The following is a 17,937-nucleotide window of genomic DNA, read 5'->3' on the forward strand; positions in this document are numbered from 1 at the left end:
AAAGCAGGCCACATGACCTGCTCAAGCAGGTGCTGCTTCAGATGAAGATCCCTCGCCACCTGAGTCCATTCTGTGAATGATCTGTAAATCAAACACCACTTCTTCATGTTGACTTTGTCTAGACATAGCAAGCCCCACATGTGGGGATCATTATTGGAGAGGGCCCCTACACATGATGGACAATGTTTAAACCCTAGTGATGGCATTACCAGGAACACAAAGTACAATTAACGCACACTAAGTCTAACTAACTCTATATTAGGAGTGCAACAAAAAAAAGTCACTGAAAAGAGGACTGTGAAGTTGAAAACCACAGAGTTCTGTCTCCAGCCATGCAGGGTAAGAAGGAATTGGGGGTGGGGGTGGGGGGAAGGTGTCCAGGGTGGCACCACCTCATATAGCCAGGGAGGGGCTATGACCATGAAGTGAGAGTGCCACCCCTCTACAGGTATTGCTAGGTAAAAATTTCTGGCTCTGGTACACTGGACACCCACCCCCCAAGTGGAATACACAGCTGCAGCTACTCAAAGAAGAAACTTTTCTGAATGAAGGGAAGCAGTCCAAACTCATGAGGACAAACTTTCCATTGTTTCATGAGCTCTGACCTTAATCTTTATTCTGAGGTTAATACATAGAATTTAAAGTAGTTTGCCCTCATTAATAGAGCAGAATGTGAACTGCTTCTTGGACAGTTCTGAACATGAAATTTTGTAGTCTGTGGAGCATTTATTCCAGCAGCAAAACACAGGCTGTGAACCCAGTGGTGGAAACTCCACCTGGACAGAGGAATGAAGGTGATTTTATCAACACAAGCCATCTGGAGTCAGCCAGAGCATCTCAAAGTTGGAGTGGCAGACTGGGGTGGGCTGGAAACAGCAATCAGAGCACCTCCTCAGTGTCAACACATCTCCTAGACAGCCTTCACCAGCTGGAGTCCTGTGGCGTTCCCTCTAAGAGTTTAAAGCTGCCATCTTTTGGTGGAATTCCTGGGAGAAGGCAGCAGCAGCACTGCTGAATACACCTTGGGTGCAGATTGTGCTACTTGGGTGCAGTTTGGGTGCAGCTGGTGCAAGTAGCTTAAAATTGTACCTGCCTGTGCCCACAGAGGTCCATCAGTCCTTACGTGTTCATATGTCTTTCATTATCTGCATATGTCCCTATGTCATGTTCTTATTATCTTGACTCAAGAGTTGATATCCAAAAAATCCTTAAATCCTTATATCAAAGCATTCTTGGTTTATATGGTTATTTGTTCTATGCATCACCATGTGTTTCTTGGCAGAACTGATATTTTACTGAGGAAAAAATTCAATAGACTCTTGTCAAAGATACCTAACTGAAAACACAAGAAATAAAAGAAATTTGAGTCATATAACGTCTTTCAGGTTCTAGCAATTTCTCTCAATGGGATGATTTATAATACTATTTTAAAATTCCATAGAACATGTAACATTCTTTATATGCTTTTACACCCTCTATATACGCACACAATTTATTGAGTCTTCTAAAACTGCTACTTTAAAATGTAACCTAAGGCTAAAAAATTGGAAGGGTTTATTATGTTTCCCTACGCAGAGCTACACCAAACACTACTCCAACCAACAAAGCCATTACAAATATAAAGTTCATCATTGTATTTAAAAATCAGTAATTTCTCAATAATTACAATTAAAAGGATAGTTTTAATGTTTTCATATTTGCTACCCCATGCCCTCTTTAGTATCTTTCCATATCCAGAAAAAGAGCAAAATAAAGGCCAGCCTATTTAACTAAACTGTTTTCATTAAAGAAAAGAAAAGCAAGAATCTATAAAGTAATGAGTGATCCTATTAGTTCCACCAGACTAAAATCATAGAGTCTACGTATGTGGTCCTTTCAGCCACATCTGTCACGGGCTATTTTGGTACCACAGAGTGCAGAATATTTGACCATTTATTTAATAGATAAGGCCAGGACAAATAAAGATTTGTTTTCCCTAAGAAGAAATATATAATGAAAACAACTGAAAAAACCCATGCAACAAATATCCTCCAATATTTTCATTTTTACACTAGCTACACCAGTATATTTATAGTTTTCCATTGAATTCTATTAAAAGAATAAAAAGAAAAATATAATAAGATGTGTGCCATGGAGAACAAAAAGAGGGAAACTGACAGTGTAAGCAGAGGATAATGAGTTAAATATTAAAACATACAGAATTGCTGTCAAACAATGTAAAATCCTTAAGAATTCTATTTATCAGAATTCTATTTGTCTATTTAGCATATATTGCTAATGTCATATTTACAGCACAATTCTGAAGTCTCCTTTAAACTCCCTCAACAATTCTGACTATAAAAATACTGTATTTTGCATGCTCTTTTAGTAATAGATTGAAATGCTGATTCCAAAAATAGATCAGTCACCCAATTCAACTATAGAACTTTGAAAATCCAGATCAATCACCTTTTGTAATCATCTTTATATGGAAAAAAAGAGAATTTTATTTATCACTACAGAAAATTTTTCAGAGCTACTTTTGTAGCTGATTAATGGTTCAAAATGTCCATATGCTATTTCATATCAGTATATTTACATTAAAAGCATCCGTCCATATTTTAAATTTTATGAAAAAATATGAATGCCTTATACAAATTTTTTATAGCACAACCTATCAGATTTTAATTTGTTTTAATCTTATTTCAGTGTTCTTTGGTAAGACTATATATTCTAATACCTTGAAACTTTTTTCTTAAAACTACTGAAAAGAAATAGTGCATATTTAAGATAGAAACAAGGCTAACTCTTATACTCTTCTCTTTCAGTAATGAAGTCTGGGAAAGAAATCACAGACACCCAAGTGGTTTGGCAACTGTAAGTGACAGAAGCTCTGCTAAATCCTCTGTTTACACTGGGGATTAGCTGAATAGATTGTGAGTAGCAAACTGAGCTGTCCATGGTCAAGGGAACCTGCTCCCTGTCAGCCCGTGGGGCACAGGGACAAAGCATGGTCCTGGTAGGAAGTGACCCATAAACATATTCCTACGAAGGATTTATACAAAGCCAGTCTGCCTCATAGAAACTCCATACGACCATTAACTGGCCTGCAAGGCCTGCCAGGAGGCCTAATTACAGGTCTACAGAGCCCAATAACAAAAGCTGAAGAGCTTTAGCCTAGGGATGATCTGCTTTATACTGACTTGAGAGAGTCCATATAGAGTGACAAAAAGAAAGAGGTTTAGCTTTAAAATTCTCCCAAGAGACACAGCATTGTAACTAAGTCTGGAAAGCTCACATGCAACATACTTCAGATAGGCTTAAACATACCACCCTCTCAAAATTAACATTCAACTACTGCCTGCTTAACATCTGCTCAAACATGGTAAGTTGCTGTGATATTGTTAGACTACGCTAAAAGGCTTTCTTCTATTTCAATATTAAGATAGATAAGTAAATAAAAGTCACAAATATAAATGTATAGCTGTGACCAATAATCTCTACTGAGAACAGTTTTTATAAACCCAAATTAGTTTCTTAAAACAATTAACGTAGAGTACTTAAGTGACTTCAGCTACTGCCTGGTTTACTCAGAACACAGATACATCCTCATTAATCTATAGTGACAGAGAAACTAGATTGATTTAGCGTGAACCATATGGCAAACCAACACAATTTAAGAATACAAAGGCTTCTTATAGACGATATCTTACTATAAAGGTTTTAAAAATAAATGTTATGGCTAATGTAGGTAATTATTGAACATTTAGTCAGACAACCCACACATGGCAATAACTCAAAGTCAGAAGAAAACTTTCAAATATCAGTGAAAATTAACTCCATCTCTTTTCATCACCCTTTTACTACATTTTTACTTTAAAGAATACAAATCAAAAATTTCAAAGTAGATGCCTAAAGTTAGGCACTAAACATGGATTTTTCAGAAACGCTGAACACCCACAATTCCCACTGAAGTTGTGCATCCTCTGCAGTTCTTAAAAAAATTTTGTATGCAGCTTACCTTAGGCATCAAAGTTGGTAAACTTTGGCCATATTATTTGTATGGGATTAGAAATCATTAACATTTGTAAAGAGCTTTCAAACCTTGTATGCTGTAGATACTAAATATTATTGTATTTCAATATTTCAGCTTCCTTCTCCTGTTTAATTCCACAGGATGTCAAATTTCTAAACTTGTACATTACAATTTTCCATGTCAAATAAAATATTATGACTTCAATGAAGGATCAAGCAATATCCTCCAGACTGTGAAAAGAAAAAGTCTTAAACACAAATACTTTACCTGAAACAACAGAAAAAGGAATATGGTACATTAGAGGCTATGTAAACTTTTTGTATGGAATGTTCTTTTTGAAGTTCCCTCTAGTGTGAAAGTGCCTCTAAGGATTATTGTCGGTAATTAATTAAAACACAGTTGTGTCTTTCTAGTAATTGGCATGAATTTAGCATTAAATCCTTTTTTACTAGCCTAACTCTGATCTTTTCTTGGAACTCAGGTTGACGTGAATAAAATACAGCCTGAGAACTATAGGTTAGGCATAATCAGCCATTATAGTAAAAAAAAAAAAAAGACAGCAAACCAGTATCTATTACAATCCCCATTTTCACACTCCTCAACTTTACAAAATAATATTCACCTTTTAGGTTGAAATTTTCTGTGTTTGGCCTATGCCCAAAGCTAATTTCTCTCTCTACTTTTTTTTTTTTTTTAGCAAAATCTTTTTAAAAATTTTGAACTTTGAAAAAGTGAAAAGATCCTTTTTCCTTTGCAAATATACATGTGTGTGTGTACACACACACACACACACACACACACACACTTCTGTATCAAGCTTCAGGAAAGAAAAAAAGCACTAAAATTTTAAACTTGGTATGGAATAGTCCTCACTGATATCTATACCATTTCCTTGGTTTAGAGGCAAGTTTTAAAACAAAAAGGTATAAACAATTAAAAATTACTCCTGAACATGGTCAGCCGTCACCATTTTTTAATTGTTAATGAAATCTCACCGTGAAGATTTTCATCTTCTCAGCCTTGCCTTCAGGTAAAAGGGCTGTTACTGAAATAGCGCCCAGATGAAATGCCTAAATGAATCTGGAACACCTCAAAAGTGATATTTATGGTATGTTGCATAAATAATCATTGAGTCAACAACTTTAGAGTCTCTGCAATTTCTTTGCATTCTACAATACTTTGCTATTTTAAACTTTCATAAAAATTATGTACGTCTTTTTCCATTAAAACAATATAGCCATCCCAATGCAAGCAGATGTGTTGCTGTACTATTAATCTAGATTTGGAGAAAGAACTCTCCAATTAGCAGCAATAAAAGTGAAAACTCACTCCTCCTCCAAGTCATCCACTTCACTGGGCTTGTCTTCACTAGAAAATTGGGCTGTAGTAGAACTTGATCATGAGAAGTTATGTTAACCAAGACTGTGGTTAGTATAGACAAGGGTATGCAGTGTTTAACATCATGTCAGCTGGTGGTGAGTCAGCCCTGCTGGTTAACCTATCACCACTGCAACTTTGTGTTTTATATGTATGTACACCTAAGTCCTGAAGATCATGTTCTAATATAATTTAATTTTTAGTGAAAATAACCCTGATGAAGGTATAACCTCAAATTGGGACAGCTTAAATGCCAACTTTATTAACTGGAAGCCATTTCTTTTTCTCAAAATGAAATTAAATGCAATGGCAACACTAGTTTAACTTAGCTGCACATATACAGTATGTTCTAATTCAATCTTTCATCTTAAATTTGTAGCTTAATGTATTATTGTACTGTTGATGTTGATAAGTGTATACATTAAATTATACAGAATGTTCATGGTGGTTAAATCAGTAAGTCTATGGGTTAGTAGAAAGGTAAATATAGTAATAAATTATTTTTTCTGAAGAATCTAAACTGATCTGGAATATCTATATACAGTAACTCCTCACTTAACATCATCCCGGTTAACGTTGTTACATTGCTGATCTATTAGAGAACATACTCATTTAAAGGTGCGCAATGTTTGCTTGTAACATTGTTTGGATGTGGGGGCTTGGAACCAGGGTGGGCCGGCAGCCCCCCTATCAGCTCTCCTCCACACCCGTCAGCAGCTGGATCAGCAACTCCCCTCTCATTCACCGCGCCTCCCGCCTGCAGCAATCAGCCCGCTCAGGGTGAGGGGGTGGCGTGGGGGTGAGCTTGGGGTTGAGCACACGTGCACACACCCACCCACCCACCCACTTTGGAAAGAACAGCAAGAGGAACAGCTGAACGATCCACTGTCTTTCACCCTCTGAATCCACCACCTCAACCATGCTTCACAATCATCATTGCTGATGTTTAAAAGTGTTTAAAATGAATGCTCTATATGTATATAATGTCTTTTGTTTGGTGAAAAAAATTTCCCTGGAATCTAATCCTCCTACTTATATGATTTCTTATGGGGAAATTGGATTCGCTTAACATTGTTTCGCTTAAAGTCACATTTTTCAAGAACATAACTACAATGTTAAGTGAGGAGTTACTGTAGTGTATAAAAGGCAAGATCATTTTTGTTTATTGTCACTAAACTTATAGTTTTAAAGCCACACCATATTCAGATATAGCCTACTATAAGTATTGACATTATACTGAAACAACTGTTGTTGAACAACTTTGGCAAACACATGGATTGTCAAATCCTTGAAAAGGCAACAAAATGTCTATTTAAAAAAATGTGTGGACAGTTTTCAATGCACTACAAATATTACAAATCTAGATAATTTATAAAAAGTGATGTGACAAACTATAACACAAACTACAGTAATACTGCAATATACAAATACTGCTGAACCCTGGACTAGTACCTGGCCTCCAGGTTATTATTCTCAAAAGTTGAACTAGTTATATTTTCAGTATTGAAAACAACTCTCTCAAAACAGAGTATCACATTACAGCAATGAGGGCTATAATAGCTGTATTGAAAAATATTGCTTGGTAAAATTCTGGCACAGAAGGACTTTAATAAATGATATAACGGTAAAAAGTTCTCATTTTGCTTTAAACAAAAAAAAAAAAAGAATGAATGAAAAAGTCATTAGCCTGTCTCCACACCCTTCTCACAACAATGTTGTCAACTTCATTCTTAATTGACCAAGAACAAACAACAGAGTGGGGTTTTATAGGTAGTTTTTTTATTTTCCATTTTCAGCATTAAAATAAAATAAAAGACAAGAAAGGGGATTTTCCCTACATTTCAAATTTTAAGATAAAAGAATACATTAAACCTCTCTCAAGTCATCCATGAGCAATTTGCACCTCCAATTTAAACTTCATTGTCCAGCTGTGAATTTTTAAAATTATAAAGTGTCACAACCATTTTAAATGTCTCTTGAAATTCACAGGACCCAGGTCATAATGATATACAACTCATGGTATTGTTAATACATTTTCAAGGTGTTAAATTAAAAAATGAGGTGTGACAGCTGTGAGTAGTATAAACAAATTGTACTTTTTGAGGTCTGTGCTGTCACATTTATTTTTTAATTATATGCTTCAAAGACATATTAAAAGATATGGAGAACAATGCATACATTTGAAACTATGAAATATAAGGTGCTAGTTGCATTATTGAAAAATGTGAATATTTGCTGGAAATATCAAAAGAAGTACTTTCCTTTAGGAAAAAAAAGGTCCCCAAAAAAGAAGAAGAAGAAAAAGACAGCTTACTTGTAAAGTATATTTTACAATTAAATCTATGAAACAGATAGGAGAATACAAATTAAAATTGAAGACCTGAAATGATTGCACAGCACCCATACTTACTGATAACATTTGTAAGAAATTCTGAAAGTTCTCCTATTTTTGTGCATTAAAAAGCAACAAAAAGTTTTATATGGAAAAAAACAAAAAGTGTATGGTTTAGGGATTAAATAGGACTGCAGTAAAATTGCAAATATAATTACAGATGAACGGTCTAGCCCTTTTTGAGTACACTACAGAAATGCTGAAGAAATCAAGGAAAACACCTATGAACATTCGATTCATTGAAATTATTAAACAAATGCCAATGAAAATATTCACCAACACTCTTCTGCAAAAAAAAAAAAAAATCCTAGGCAAAAAATTTCCAGAGTAGCCTCTGGATGCCCAACTTCAGACACCTAGTACTTGTTTTACAGAAGTACAGCTGCAGGTGATCAGCACGTCTGACAGCCAAAACACAGGTATTGAGCTGGGCACCAAAAAACTGGGGAACCCAAATCCAGTGGCCACTTTGAAAATTTGATCTTATGCTTTTAAGAAACATATATGCTTGTACTTAAAACAAAATGGAATACAAAACAAATATTTCAAAGCAGAGTAATTTATGCATATTTGCTAATGTTTACATATTTTTCTATATTATTTGCATCTATACTACAAAACCATTGATACCAATTGTTGATTTAATTGAAATAAGATAGCTTATTAAATTTAGAAATAGTTGCATTGTTTATAATTATGTTAAAGAGCTGCTTACAAAGCTTCACTGAGAACTCTTTAATTTTCAGGCTGCAACACCATAACTGAACCCCCTATACTGTTCACCACCTGAATTTGTACCCAAGTAAATGGGTTCTTACCCATAGATGTAGTATTTAAAATATTGACCAATTAACAATTTAATATTCTCTAAGGTGTATGTTCTAATTGTCTCACACGTGTCCGAAGTCCCACATGTCCATGAGGATACTGAAACAGAATTGCCTGAGTCAGAGCACTGGGGTACTGTACAGTAACAGCTTCAGGACAGGACATTGCATCCGATGAAGTGAGCTGTAGCTCACAAAAGCTTATGCTCTAATAAATTTGTTAGTCTTTAAGGTGCCACAAGTACTCATTTTCTTTTTGCGAATACAGACTAACACGGCTGCTACTCTGAAAGCTTCAGGACTGTTCATGCACTTTTCTATTATGGAATTCCCTATGCTATTATTGACTAGGAAGGACTGATCTGCATAATGACTGTATAGTCTTTCAAGCATACAGCCATCATACAACCCCCAGTGCTCTGACTACTACCCTCAGGAATTCCCATCCACAGACTCAGACTAATCCATCAACTGCTGACACCTCTTGCCTTTGTCATCCCTCCTAATCCAAGATATTAAGTACAATTTTAATTCATTAAAAGCATTGCTCTTAGTAGAGGTAGCCATGTTGACTTCTGAATAGAAGAAATATAAGGCCCTATTTGCCAAGCATAAAAGGGCAAAACCAGTAGGCAAAAGTAACATTTTCAAGGTATTAAAATAGCATTGAGAAATGCATCCCCACAGTCTCAAACGCAGCAGGAGGTTCTTGTCCTTTCCCCCCTCGCAAGAGCCAGCTTCTTGTGGTCAGGGGTGGAGAAGTAGATATGTAGCTGGGGAGTCAGGAGTTCTGTAGAAGCCTATTGTCTTCTGAGCAACAGAAGGAGGACATATAAGCCCCTTCTCTATGGTCTGGGAGCCATTATGTGCAGACCAGCAGCAACTCTGAGTTGGTTGGAGGAACACATTCTGAGGTCACCAGATGCCCTCTTATATGTTCACTGGTCAGGGAAGGGCCACATGAATGGATCAGCGTGCAGCTGGGGGAAATAATGTGGAGATTCAGTAAAGGGATAGGACAAAGTTTAGGAGTTGAGTCAGGGTAACTATAACTGGCATGAGATGCCACAGCAGAGGGTTTGGCAGGGGAGCTGCAAGGATTTCACAGGTGGACAAGGCCATGAGAGAGTTAAATTGACAAATGGCTAAATTATGGGAGTCAGAAAGGTTGATGATTGCCCATTGCAAAATTGTATAACCAACACTAGAGTTATTCAAGGAAGAAATAATACACCTTTCTAACGGAATGGTTAATAATCTGGGAATCTGGCAGGGCTGGGGTGAAATCAGCCAAGCTAACCACTGGTGCCTCTGGTGGCAGGTGTCCAGAACAGATACTTATTCAATAGGGATCCAGTTCTCTGATAAGCCAGAACTGGAAGTGGACTTGGGGGGAGGATATCCTCCAAAGCAACTGGATAACAGTGTTGGTGTACCTAATGTCTGGTACAGTGAGGAGACAACCCCTTTTCCTCTGCCCCTTAACCCTCATACATGAGAATGGCTGTAGGAGTTACCATAATAGGACAAGGTGTGGAGGGATAACAGCAGTCCTCCACCACATTGAATAGATTGCACTGTACAAGTTACTGCCAGATAGCTCATAGATCAGTTAAGTTACTAAAGCTGTGGCCTAATTAAATCTCATTCCTTGTGTCTTATCTTTCTTCTTGCATGTCTGGGACAATGTGCTGCTGCAGAAAGTAAGAGAACCTTTAACAGACCACTGAAATGTAATTCAGGCCTAGAATCTTCCCCTCTTTAAAGAAGGTTTTTACAGAATCCTCCACCACACACACACTTTTTCTGCAACCCATAAAACAAACAAAAACCAGAACAATGACAGCAAACACATTTGAAATTCACATGCTAGTTCTTCTGCAGCAGATAACTAACACACATTTATTTCCATGTCCCAGAACAATTTAGACACTGTCAACGATGGTATACAAATGAGAACAGCCACACTGGTTTGATGGGACAAGGTGGGGAAAAGATTCAATATTTGCCGAAGTGCAGGAGACAAAATCAACTGGGACACAGGTTTCACATTAGTGATATTATAAACAATGCAGTAAAATTATTACTACATAAATATGCAATAGAAAGTATCACTTACCAGCTGCCTCAAGAACCAACTGCAATCTAGCTTTGGCCTGTTCAGCAAGAGACTGAAAAGAAAGATAAGATTTACGATAAACTGTAGTATTATTAAAACAAATCTTTGTATACATTTGCATGTTATGTATTATTTCATATACAAACACACACTAAATTTAAGACTGGTAGAAACCATTACACACCACTTAATGTACTTCTGTACTTACATTCCCAACAGTGGATTATCCCCTTATTTTTGTCATTGCGTCAACAATTCCCATCATCTTAAAGGTAATGTTCAAGCTAAATTCAGTTATGAGCTAAGTTTGCAAGATCTGGGTGAGTATGAACATGTGGTAGGACAGAACCAAAGAAGTTATTCATAGAAAAGACTGAGTTAGTCTAAATACTGAGGTGCTCATGCATCACCCCTTTTCAACTTCCCAGTCCCAAATTCAGCCATTCCATGTGGCAACTCTAGTGTCTGTTTTCATAAAAAAGTAGCATTAGGACCAATGAAAAATGTACTTTAATATGACTGGTATAGCTTGTGGTTACATACCCCATTTTGTGTCTGTTCTGTTTAGTTCCTCTCCATAGATGTTCTTTCATACCAAAGGGGGATAAATGTCCTTCCGTTGCCAGCGTCAACCACTCTGCTAATCATTCCAGGGGACCTAACAATTTTATTGTGTCCCATGTACTTGCTACCCCTCTAATTTTGGTGTCACCTGCAATTCTGATCACAGTTCAATTTACACAAAAAACACATTTATCATTAAGCAGTTACCCAAGGTTCGGAAGGTACTCATTGTCTGTAGCATGTCAAAAAGCCTCTGGAAACATTGAAAGATTCTTAGTCTAGACTACAATAGTAAGAAGTGTCATGGCTTGGAAAAGGACACACGATTCAAAGGGACAATGTAGCTCCATGGACCACCAATGGTCATCCATCCCATCTCTGTCTCTGTAGGAATGTGTCCCTACAATATGTTATTGTTTTGACCAGTTTAAGTACTGGCCAAAACAAGTCTAAGATTGGTGACCTTTTTGGTGAAAACAAACAAAAAAAGGCATTTAACACTTTGGCCATTGCTGCGTTTGTTATGGTCTTTCCCTCCTTATTGAGTAATGGGCCTACCCTGTTCATCGTCTTCTTACTTCTAATGTATTTGTAAAATGTTTTCTTGTTACTCTTTATGTGCCTCACAAGGTTTAATCTCAGTTTGTGCCTTATATAGCAACAGTACCAATTCTATAACCAGTAAATTGTTTGAGCAATATACTGATGGCATATCCATTATCTACAGCAAGGAGAGGTGCCAATGTCTGGAGTCACAGCATCTCCATAGGTCTTTTCATATACTGATTGGTGTGAATGACCATCCCATCAATCTTTAATGGCCAGACATACAAGAACATCCACTGCCTCCACCAAACAGCCAGCAACAAAGGAGGCTACCACTACACCTTCCCACTGCAGCCTCTGCAGTAAGGCTCAAGGATTCCAAAAATGACTTCCACCCATGTCAGGCACTTTCCCCAAAAACCGCTGATGCAACAGAACTGGTTGTATATATATTCTTTGTGAGTTAGGAGAGTTCACTATGCAACAGCACACCATTACCTGCCAGTCACCTCAAATTACTTCACTTCTCACAAAAGTTATTAGGGTCAGAAAAGTTCCATTCAGGAGCCTAGCAGGTCTTGATGCCTCAAATAAAGGGATCTGCTCACTTTGGCACCAGTTTGTATAGCACCACAGTCTGAAAGAAGGAAACTTTTCATTGATTGATAGTGCCAACTTTAGCACCAGCCTCTTCCCCCACAGAATTAAGGGGAACGCCTTGGGTCAGTTGAAAGTTGAACACAATCATTGTAGCATCATACCACAAGAATGCAAGAGCAAGGCATGCGGTGGTGAAGTCCACTGAACTGTTGCAGTGTCTAAGTATAGCAACGATAGCTCTCAAGGCTCAGTATCAGATTCCCACACTCATTCATATGGGTGGCTAAATTGTCCCTCCCACAATTTCTCACCACCCCAAAACCTCACCATCTTTTGTTGCCACATTTTTGGTAGGTATTATGGCAGAGTTGAGTCTTGGAAAGGGATACAAAGGACAAGAGGGTAGCAGGCTTACAGATAAGTTCACAATAAGAGTCCATGTGTAAAGAATGGCATGGAATGAAGTGTAAAGACGCTTGTGGGCAAAGCAGGTAGTTGAGACTAGCTTTGTTTGCAGAGTTGAGAGGCAGGAAGAAAGTAATACAAGACAAGAAATGTATAAACAGGAAAGGGAAAAGTTGTAAAGGCACTTGACAGTTCATCAACTCAACCATCAGAGACTAATGAGGTTTGGTCCGCAAGACCCTCAGACTTTCTGAGCAAGAGTTGGTGATATTGCTGACATAGGTAGCTAATATATCAGTATGGTTCCGTATGAACATGGATAGTTTTAATGCTCCAGGTTTCCCTGATGTCAAGGCATGGATGCTTAGAAAAAGTGGGGAAGCTGGAAAAGATATACCAAGTGTTTCCCCTTTTCACAACTACCTGGGCTTTCTGTCCCTTATGCCAAGATATATTCTCCATGTTTTATATCAATAGTCTTGTCAATTTAAACATGATTGTGAGTGTCATCTTTCAAGTGTGTCCTTAATACAAATGTTATATAACTCGATAAATATATTGAAAAATGATATTGTTATCACAATACTTAAGTCTTACAAATCATGCATATATACATCAACTAAGGATTAAAAAATAGTGATTTTAATTTGAAAATATTTCATTGTAATTCTAACATAGAATATTCCTATATTCCTATCTGAATGTAACTCATCAGCATAGAATACTTTAATGTCCCACTTCTTAGGTTATGATACTTTCACAGAAACTACCTTCAGTTAGACCAGTATGCCAGATATAATTCCTCCAAAGATATCTAAACGGTCATAGTCCGTTTTCCATCATTAGTAAAACAAGTATCCTAAATGAAGAATTTTTGTGAAGACCATATGGAAAGTTGTTTATACATGTAATACTTAACGTTTCCTTCCTGCTTTAAATTTTTTTTTTAAATTAACACCAAACACTGAAAAAGGTCATTATTCAAGATGGTTTGGTTTTCTTCTCCAGAATTTTAATGGAATTTTTTATCTTCTATTGGCCTTTGAGTACTAGTCAATGGAGCAATTTATTGTCTTTTGTATCAATAATCCACCAATTCAGGTTCCTGAATTTCATGTTTGTTGACCCTCTCAAAGAATTCTAATCGAATGGTGAGGCATGATCTCCCTTTACAAAAGCTGTGTTTACTCTTCCCCAACATACTGTATTCATCTATGTGTCTGGTAATTCTTGACTTTAGTTTCAAGCAATTTGCCTGGTACTGAAGTTAGACTTAACACCTGTAATTGCCAGAATTGCCTCTGAAGCCCTTTTCAGAAATCAGTGTCACATCAGCTATCTGCCAATAATCTGGTACAGAGACTGATTTATGCATTAGGTTACATACCACGGTTATGTAGGCAATTTCATATTTGAATTCCTTCAGAACTCTTAGGTGAATACCATCTGGTCCTTGTCCTGGTCCTCTATTGACACCTCAGTCTGGGGCAGTTCCTCAGATTTTTCACCTAGAAAGAATGGCTGAGGTGTGGGAATCCCTCTCTCATCCTCTGCAGTGAAAACCAATGCAAAGAATTCACTTAGCTTCTCTGCAGTGGCCTTGTTTTCCTTGAGCGCTCCTTTAGCACCTTGATCATCCAGTGGCCCCACTGACTGTTTGGCAGGCTTCCTGCTTATGATGTATTTAAAGTTTTATTTGATTTTATTATTGCTTCTTAATGTTAATTTAATACATGTTTGTATGGGCATGGTGATTTAACAGCAACAGCATCATGTGGGAGGTAGAAAATACAAGTGATATAACTGAAATGAACAGACTTAACTATTCGTCTTTACACTGACCTAAACCCATGCATAGGGCCCTTCCAAATTCACGGTCCATTTTGGTCAATTTCATGGTCATCGAATTTTAAAAATAGTAAATTTCATGATTTTAGCTCTTTAAATCTGAAATTTCCCAATGTTGTAATTGTAGGGGTCCTGACCCAAAAAGGAGTTGGGGGGTTTGGGAGGTTTGCAAGGTTATTGTAGAGGGGGTTGCAGTACTGCTACCTTTACTTCTGTGGTGCTGCTGGCGGCAGCACTACCTTCAGAGCTGGGCAGCTGGAGGGTGGTGGCTGCTAGCCGGGAGCTCAGCTCTGAAGACAGAGCTACCGCCAGCAGCAACGGAGAAGCAAGGATGGTATGATATGGTATTGCCACCTTTACTTCTGTGCTGCTGCTGGAACAGTGCTGCTGTCCAGAGCTGGGTGCCCAGTAAACAGCCGCTGCTCTCCGGCCACCCAGCTCTGGAAGGCAGTGCAGAAGTAAGGGTGGCAATACCATGAACCCCCTAAAATAACCATGTGACCCCCCCACAACTTCCTTTTGGGTCAGGACCCCCAATTTGAGAAATGCTGGTCTCCCCCATGAAATCTGTATAGTATAGGGTAAAAGCACAGAAAAAAAAACATATTTCACAGGGAGAGACCAGATTTCACCGTCCATAAATTTGGTAGGGCCCTACCCATGCAGGACACTGATATCATGCACTGAACAGAGCACAGAACCTTTAAGTTCCAGAAAATAATACTCAAACTTATTCTATATTCCACATATTGAAACTGAAGTTGAATATAAAACAAAAACAAATGTGGTTATTCCAATGGGAAAAAATAATGAATTATATAGACAAAAAAGTGAAAATGTTTGTCAGCATAACTTACAAATTATTCTTGACAAGCAAATTTACGAAGGAAAAGAAACAGAGCTACTTTGCATTACAATATAACTAATTCTTTGTTATAATTAATACCATGCAATTAGATGTTGGAGCATTAATTGCCACAAAAAATTATACGGAATATGCAAAAGATTTGTTTGATACATTAATTTTATTCTTGTTAATTTATTAGAACATTATGAGCTTTTTTGGATTAAAAATAAAATAAATGCTAACAAACATGATTGTCTTGCTTTGGCATAGAATTTAAAATACCACATTATACTGAAGAGTCAATGACAGTAAGGCACATAGTATTCCTCATAAATTTGATTTTTCTCAGCTGTAAACTTGTCACATATCAGAAATGTTATACATGAAAACACCAAGAAAATATGACAAATTCGCACACAAATTGCCCAAAGCATGTCTTACTAAACTTTTGAACATGTCATGAATAGCCTGAGAAACCATATTGCTTCATCTGCTTTTAAATGTTATACATTGGTGATTCCTAGTCTTTTTGGGAAACTATGAGATGCCCAGATGAAGAATTCAGTTGTACATGTCAGCAAACAGTTCGGCTATGCTTTCTGTTCTTCCACACCCTGCAACTCAGAGGCAAAAGATAGGAAAGCAAACAAACAGTCAACAGTCAGGATCCCAGCTGCCCTACTGGAGAAGTCACAAAGGTAATTTCACATTCCTACATCTCCATGATCCACTGGTTCAGCTCAGTAAGTTGGAAGTATCAGTATATTCAGAACTGTAGTTTACAACTACTACTAAACATTTTACATAGATAAATCTGTTATTTACAAAAAGCAATGCTTACTGTGTTAAATATATACTGACAACAGTGTGTTAATATTGAAACTAATACAGATGATATCAAGTAAATTTGAGAATTAGTCCTGATATTACACTTAAAATATTAAAGTAGAGTGAGAAAATAATATAAATCAAGGAGAATTTGCTGACATCTCATATGTATTCTTCACGGGTATTAGTAGGGGGGAATTAGTCCTGGGGACACTGCTGTGGTAGTGAGAGACCACAGTGAAGGTATAAATTGTTTAGGTGAACACTGGGCTGGAGAAGAAGCTGACTAGTCAAAAGGAGAGAGTACATGCACTAAACTGCTACTTTTTTATTTTACAGAAGGGGATGTAATTTAATGATTAGAACATTAGACTGGAAGTTATTAGTTCCATTCTTGTAATTAATTTGCTATATGACCATTTGGGTCACTTCTCTGAGGTTGAGAAGAACTATCTGTATAAAGAAGAAAAGGAGTACTTGTGGCACCTTAGAGACTAACAAATTTATTAGAGCATAAGCTTTCGTGAGCTACATTCATCGGATGAAGTGAGCTGTAGCTCACGAAAGCTTATGCTCTAATAAATTTGTTAGTCTCTAAGGTGCCACAAGTACTCCTTTTCTTTTTGCGAATACAGACTAACACGGCTGCTACTCTGAAACCTTTATAAAGAAGATAACACTTAACCACCTCACAGGCCTGTTAGGAGGCTTAATAAGTAACTACAAAAATAAATGAATTATGGTATTTGAGTCCCCTGGCCCTTTTAAAAACTTAGACCCAAACATCCAGATACATGAGAGGACTTTTGCATAGAGTGCTGCTTTTTAGCTGGTTCTCAAAGCACTGTAGCAAAGACACACGCAGAGCACCAATGGGACTATGAAGCTATGGCCTAAATATAAAGGGAAGGCTAAACACCTTTAAATCCCTCCTGGACAGAGGAAAAACCCTTTCACCTGTAAAGGGTTAAGAAGCTAAGACAACCTCGCTGGCACCTGACCACAATGACCAATAAGGAGACAAGATACTTTCAAAGCTGGAGTGGGGGGAAACAAAGGGTTCTCTCTGTCTGTGTGTTGCTTTTGCTGGGACCAGAGCAGGAATGCAGGTCAGAACTCCTGTAAAAAGTCAGTAAGCAATCTAGTTAGATATGCGTTAGATTCTGTTTTGTTTAAATGGATGATAAAATAAGTTGTGCTGAATGGAATGTATATTCCTGTTTTTGTGTCTTTTTGTAACTTAAGGTTTTGCCTAGAGGGATTCTTTATGTTTTGAATCTGATTACCCTCTAAGGTGTTTACCATCCTGATTTTACAGAGGTGATTCTTTTACTTTTTCTTTAATTAAAATTCTTCTTTTAAGAACCTGATTGCTTTGTCATTGTTCTTAAGATCCAAGGGTTTGGGTCTATGTTCACCTATGCAAATTGGTGAGGATTTTTTATCAAGCCTTCCCCAGGAAAGGAGGTGTAGGGCTTGGGGAGATATTGGGGCGGGGGGGGGGGAAGACGTTTCCAAGTGGGCTCTTTCCCTGTTATATTTGTTAGACGCTTGGTGGTGGCAGCAATA

The 17,937-nt window shown here is 37.4% G+C and overlaps 1 protein-coding gene across 1 annotated transcript in view; it reads right to left on the reverse strand.

The window, feature by feature from the left end:
- RSRC1 (arginine and serine rich coiled-coil 1) overlaps window positions 1-17,937 on the reverse strand; it is a 368,470-nt gene that overhangs the window by 176,091 nt on the left and 174,442 nt on the right. The window contains exon 7 of the mRNA XM_043493111.1: window positions 10,731-10,782. Within this exon, the coding sequence (XP_043349046.1) occupies window positions 10,731-10,782 (52 nt within the window). The remainder of the gene's footprint in view (window positions 1-10,730; window positions 10,783-17,937) is intronic.

This window comes from Dermochelys coriacea, chromosome 9 (genome assembly GCF_009764565.3).
Source record: "Dermochelys coriacea isolate rDerCor1 chromosome 9, rDerCor1.pri.v4, whole genome shotgun sequence".
Lineage (NCBI taxonomy): Eukaryota > Metazoa > Chordata > Testudines > Dermochelyidae > Dermochelys > Dermochelys coriacea.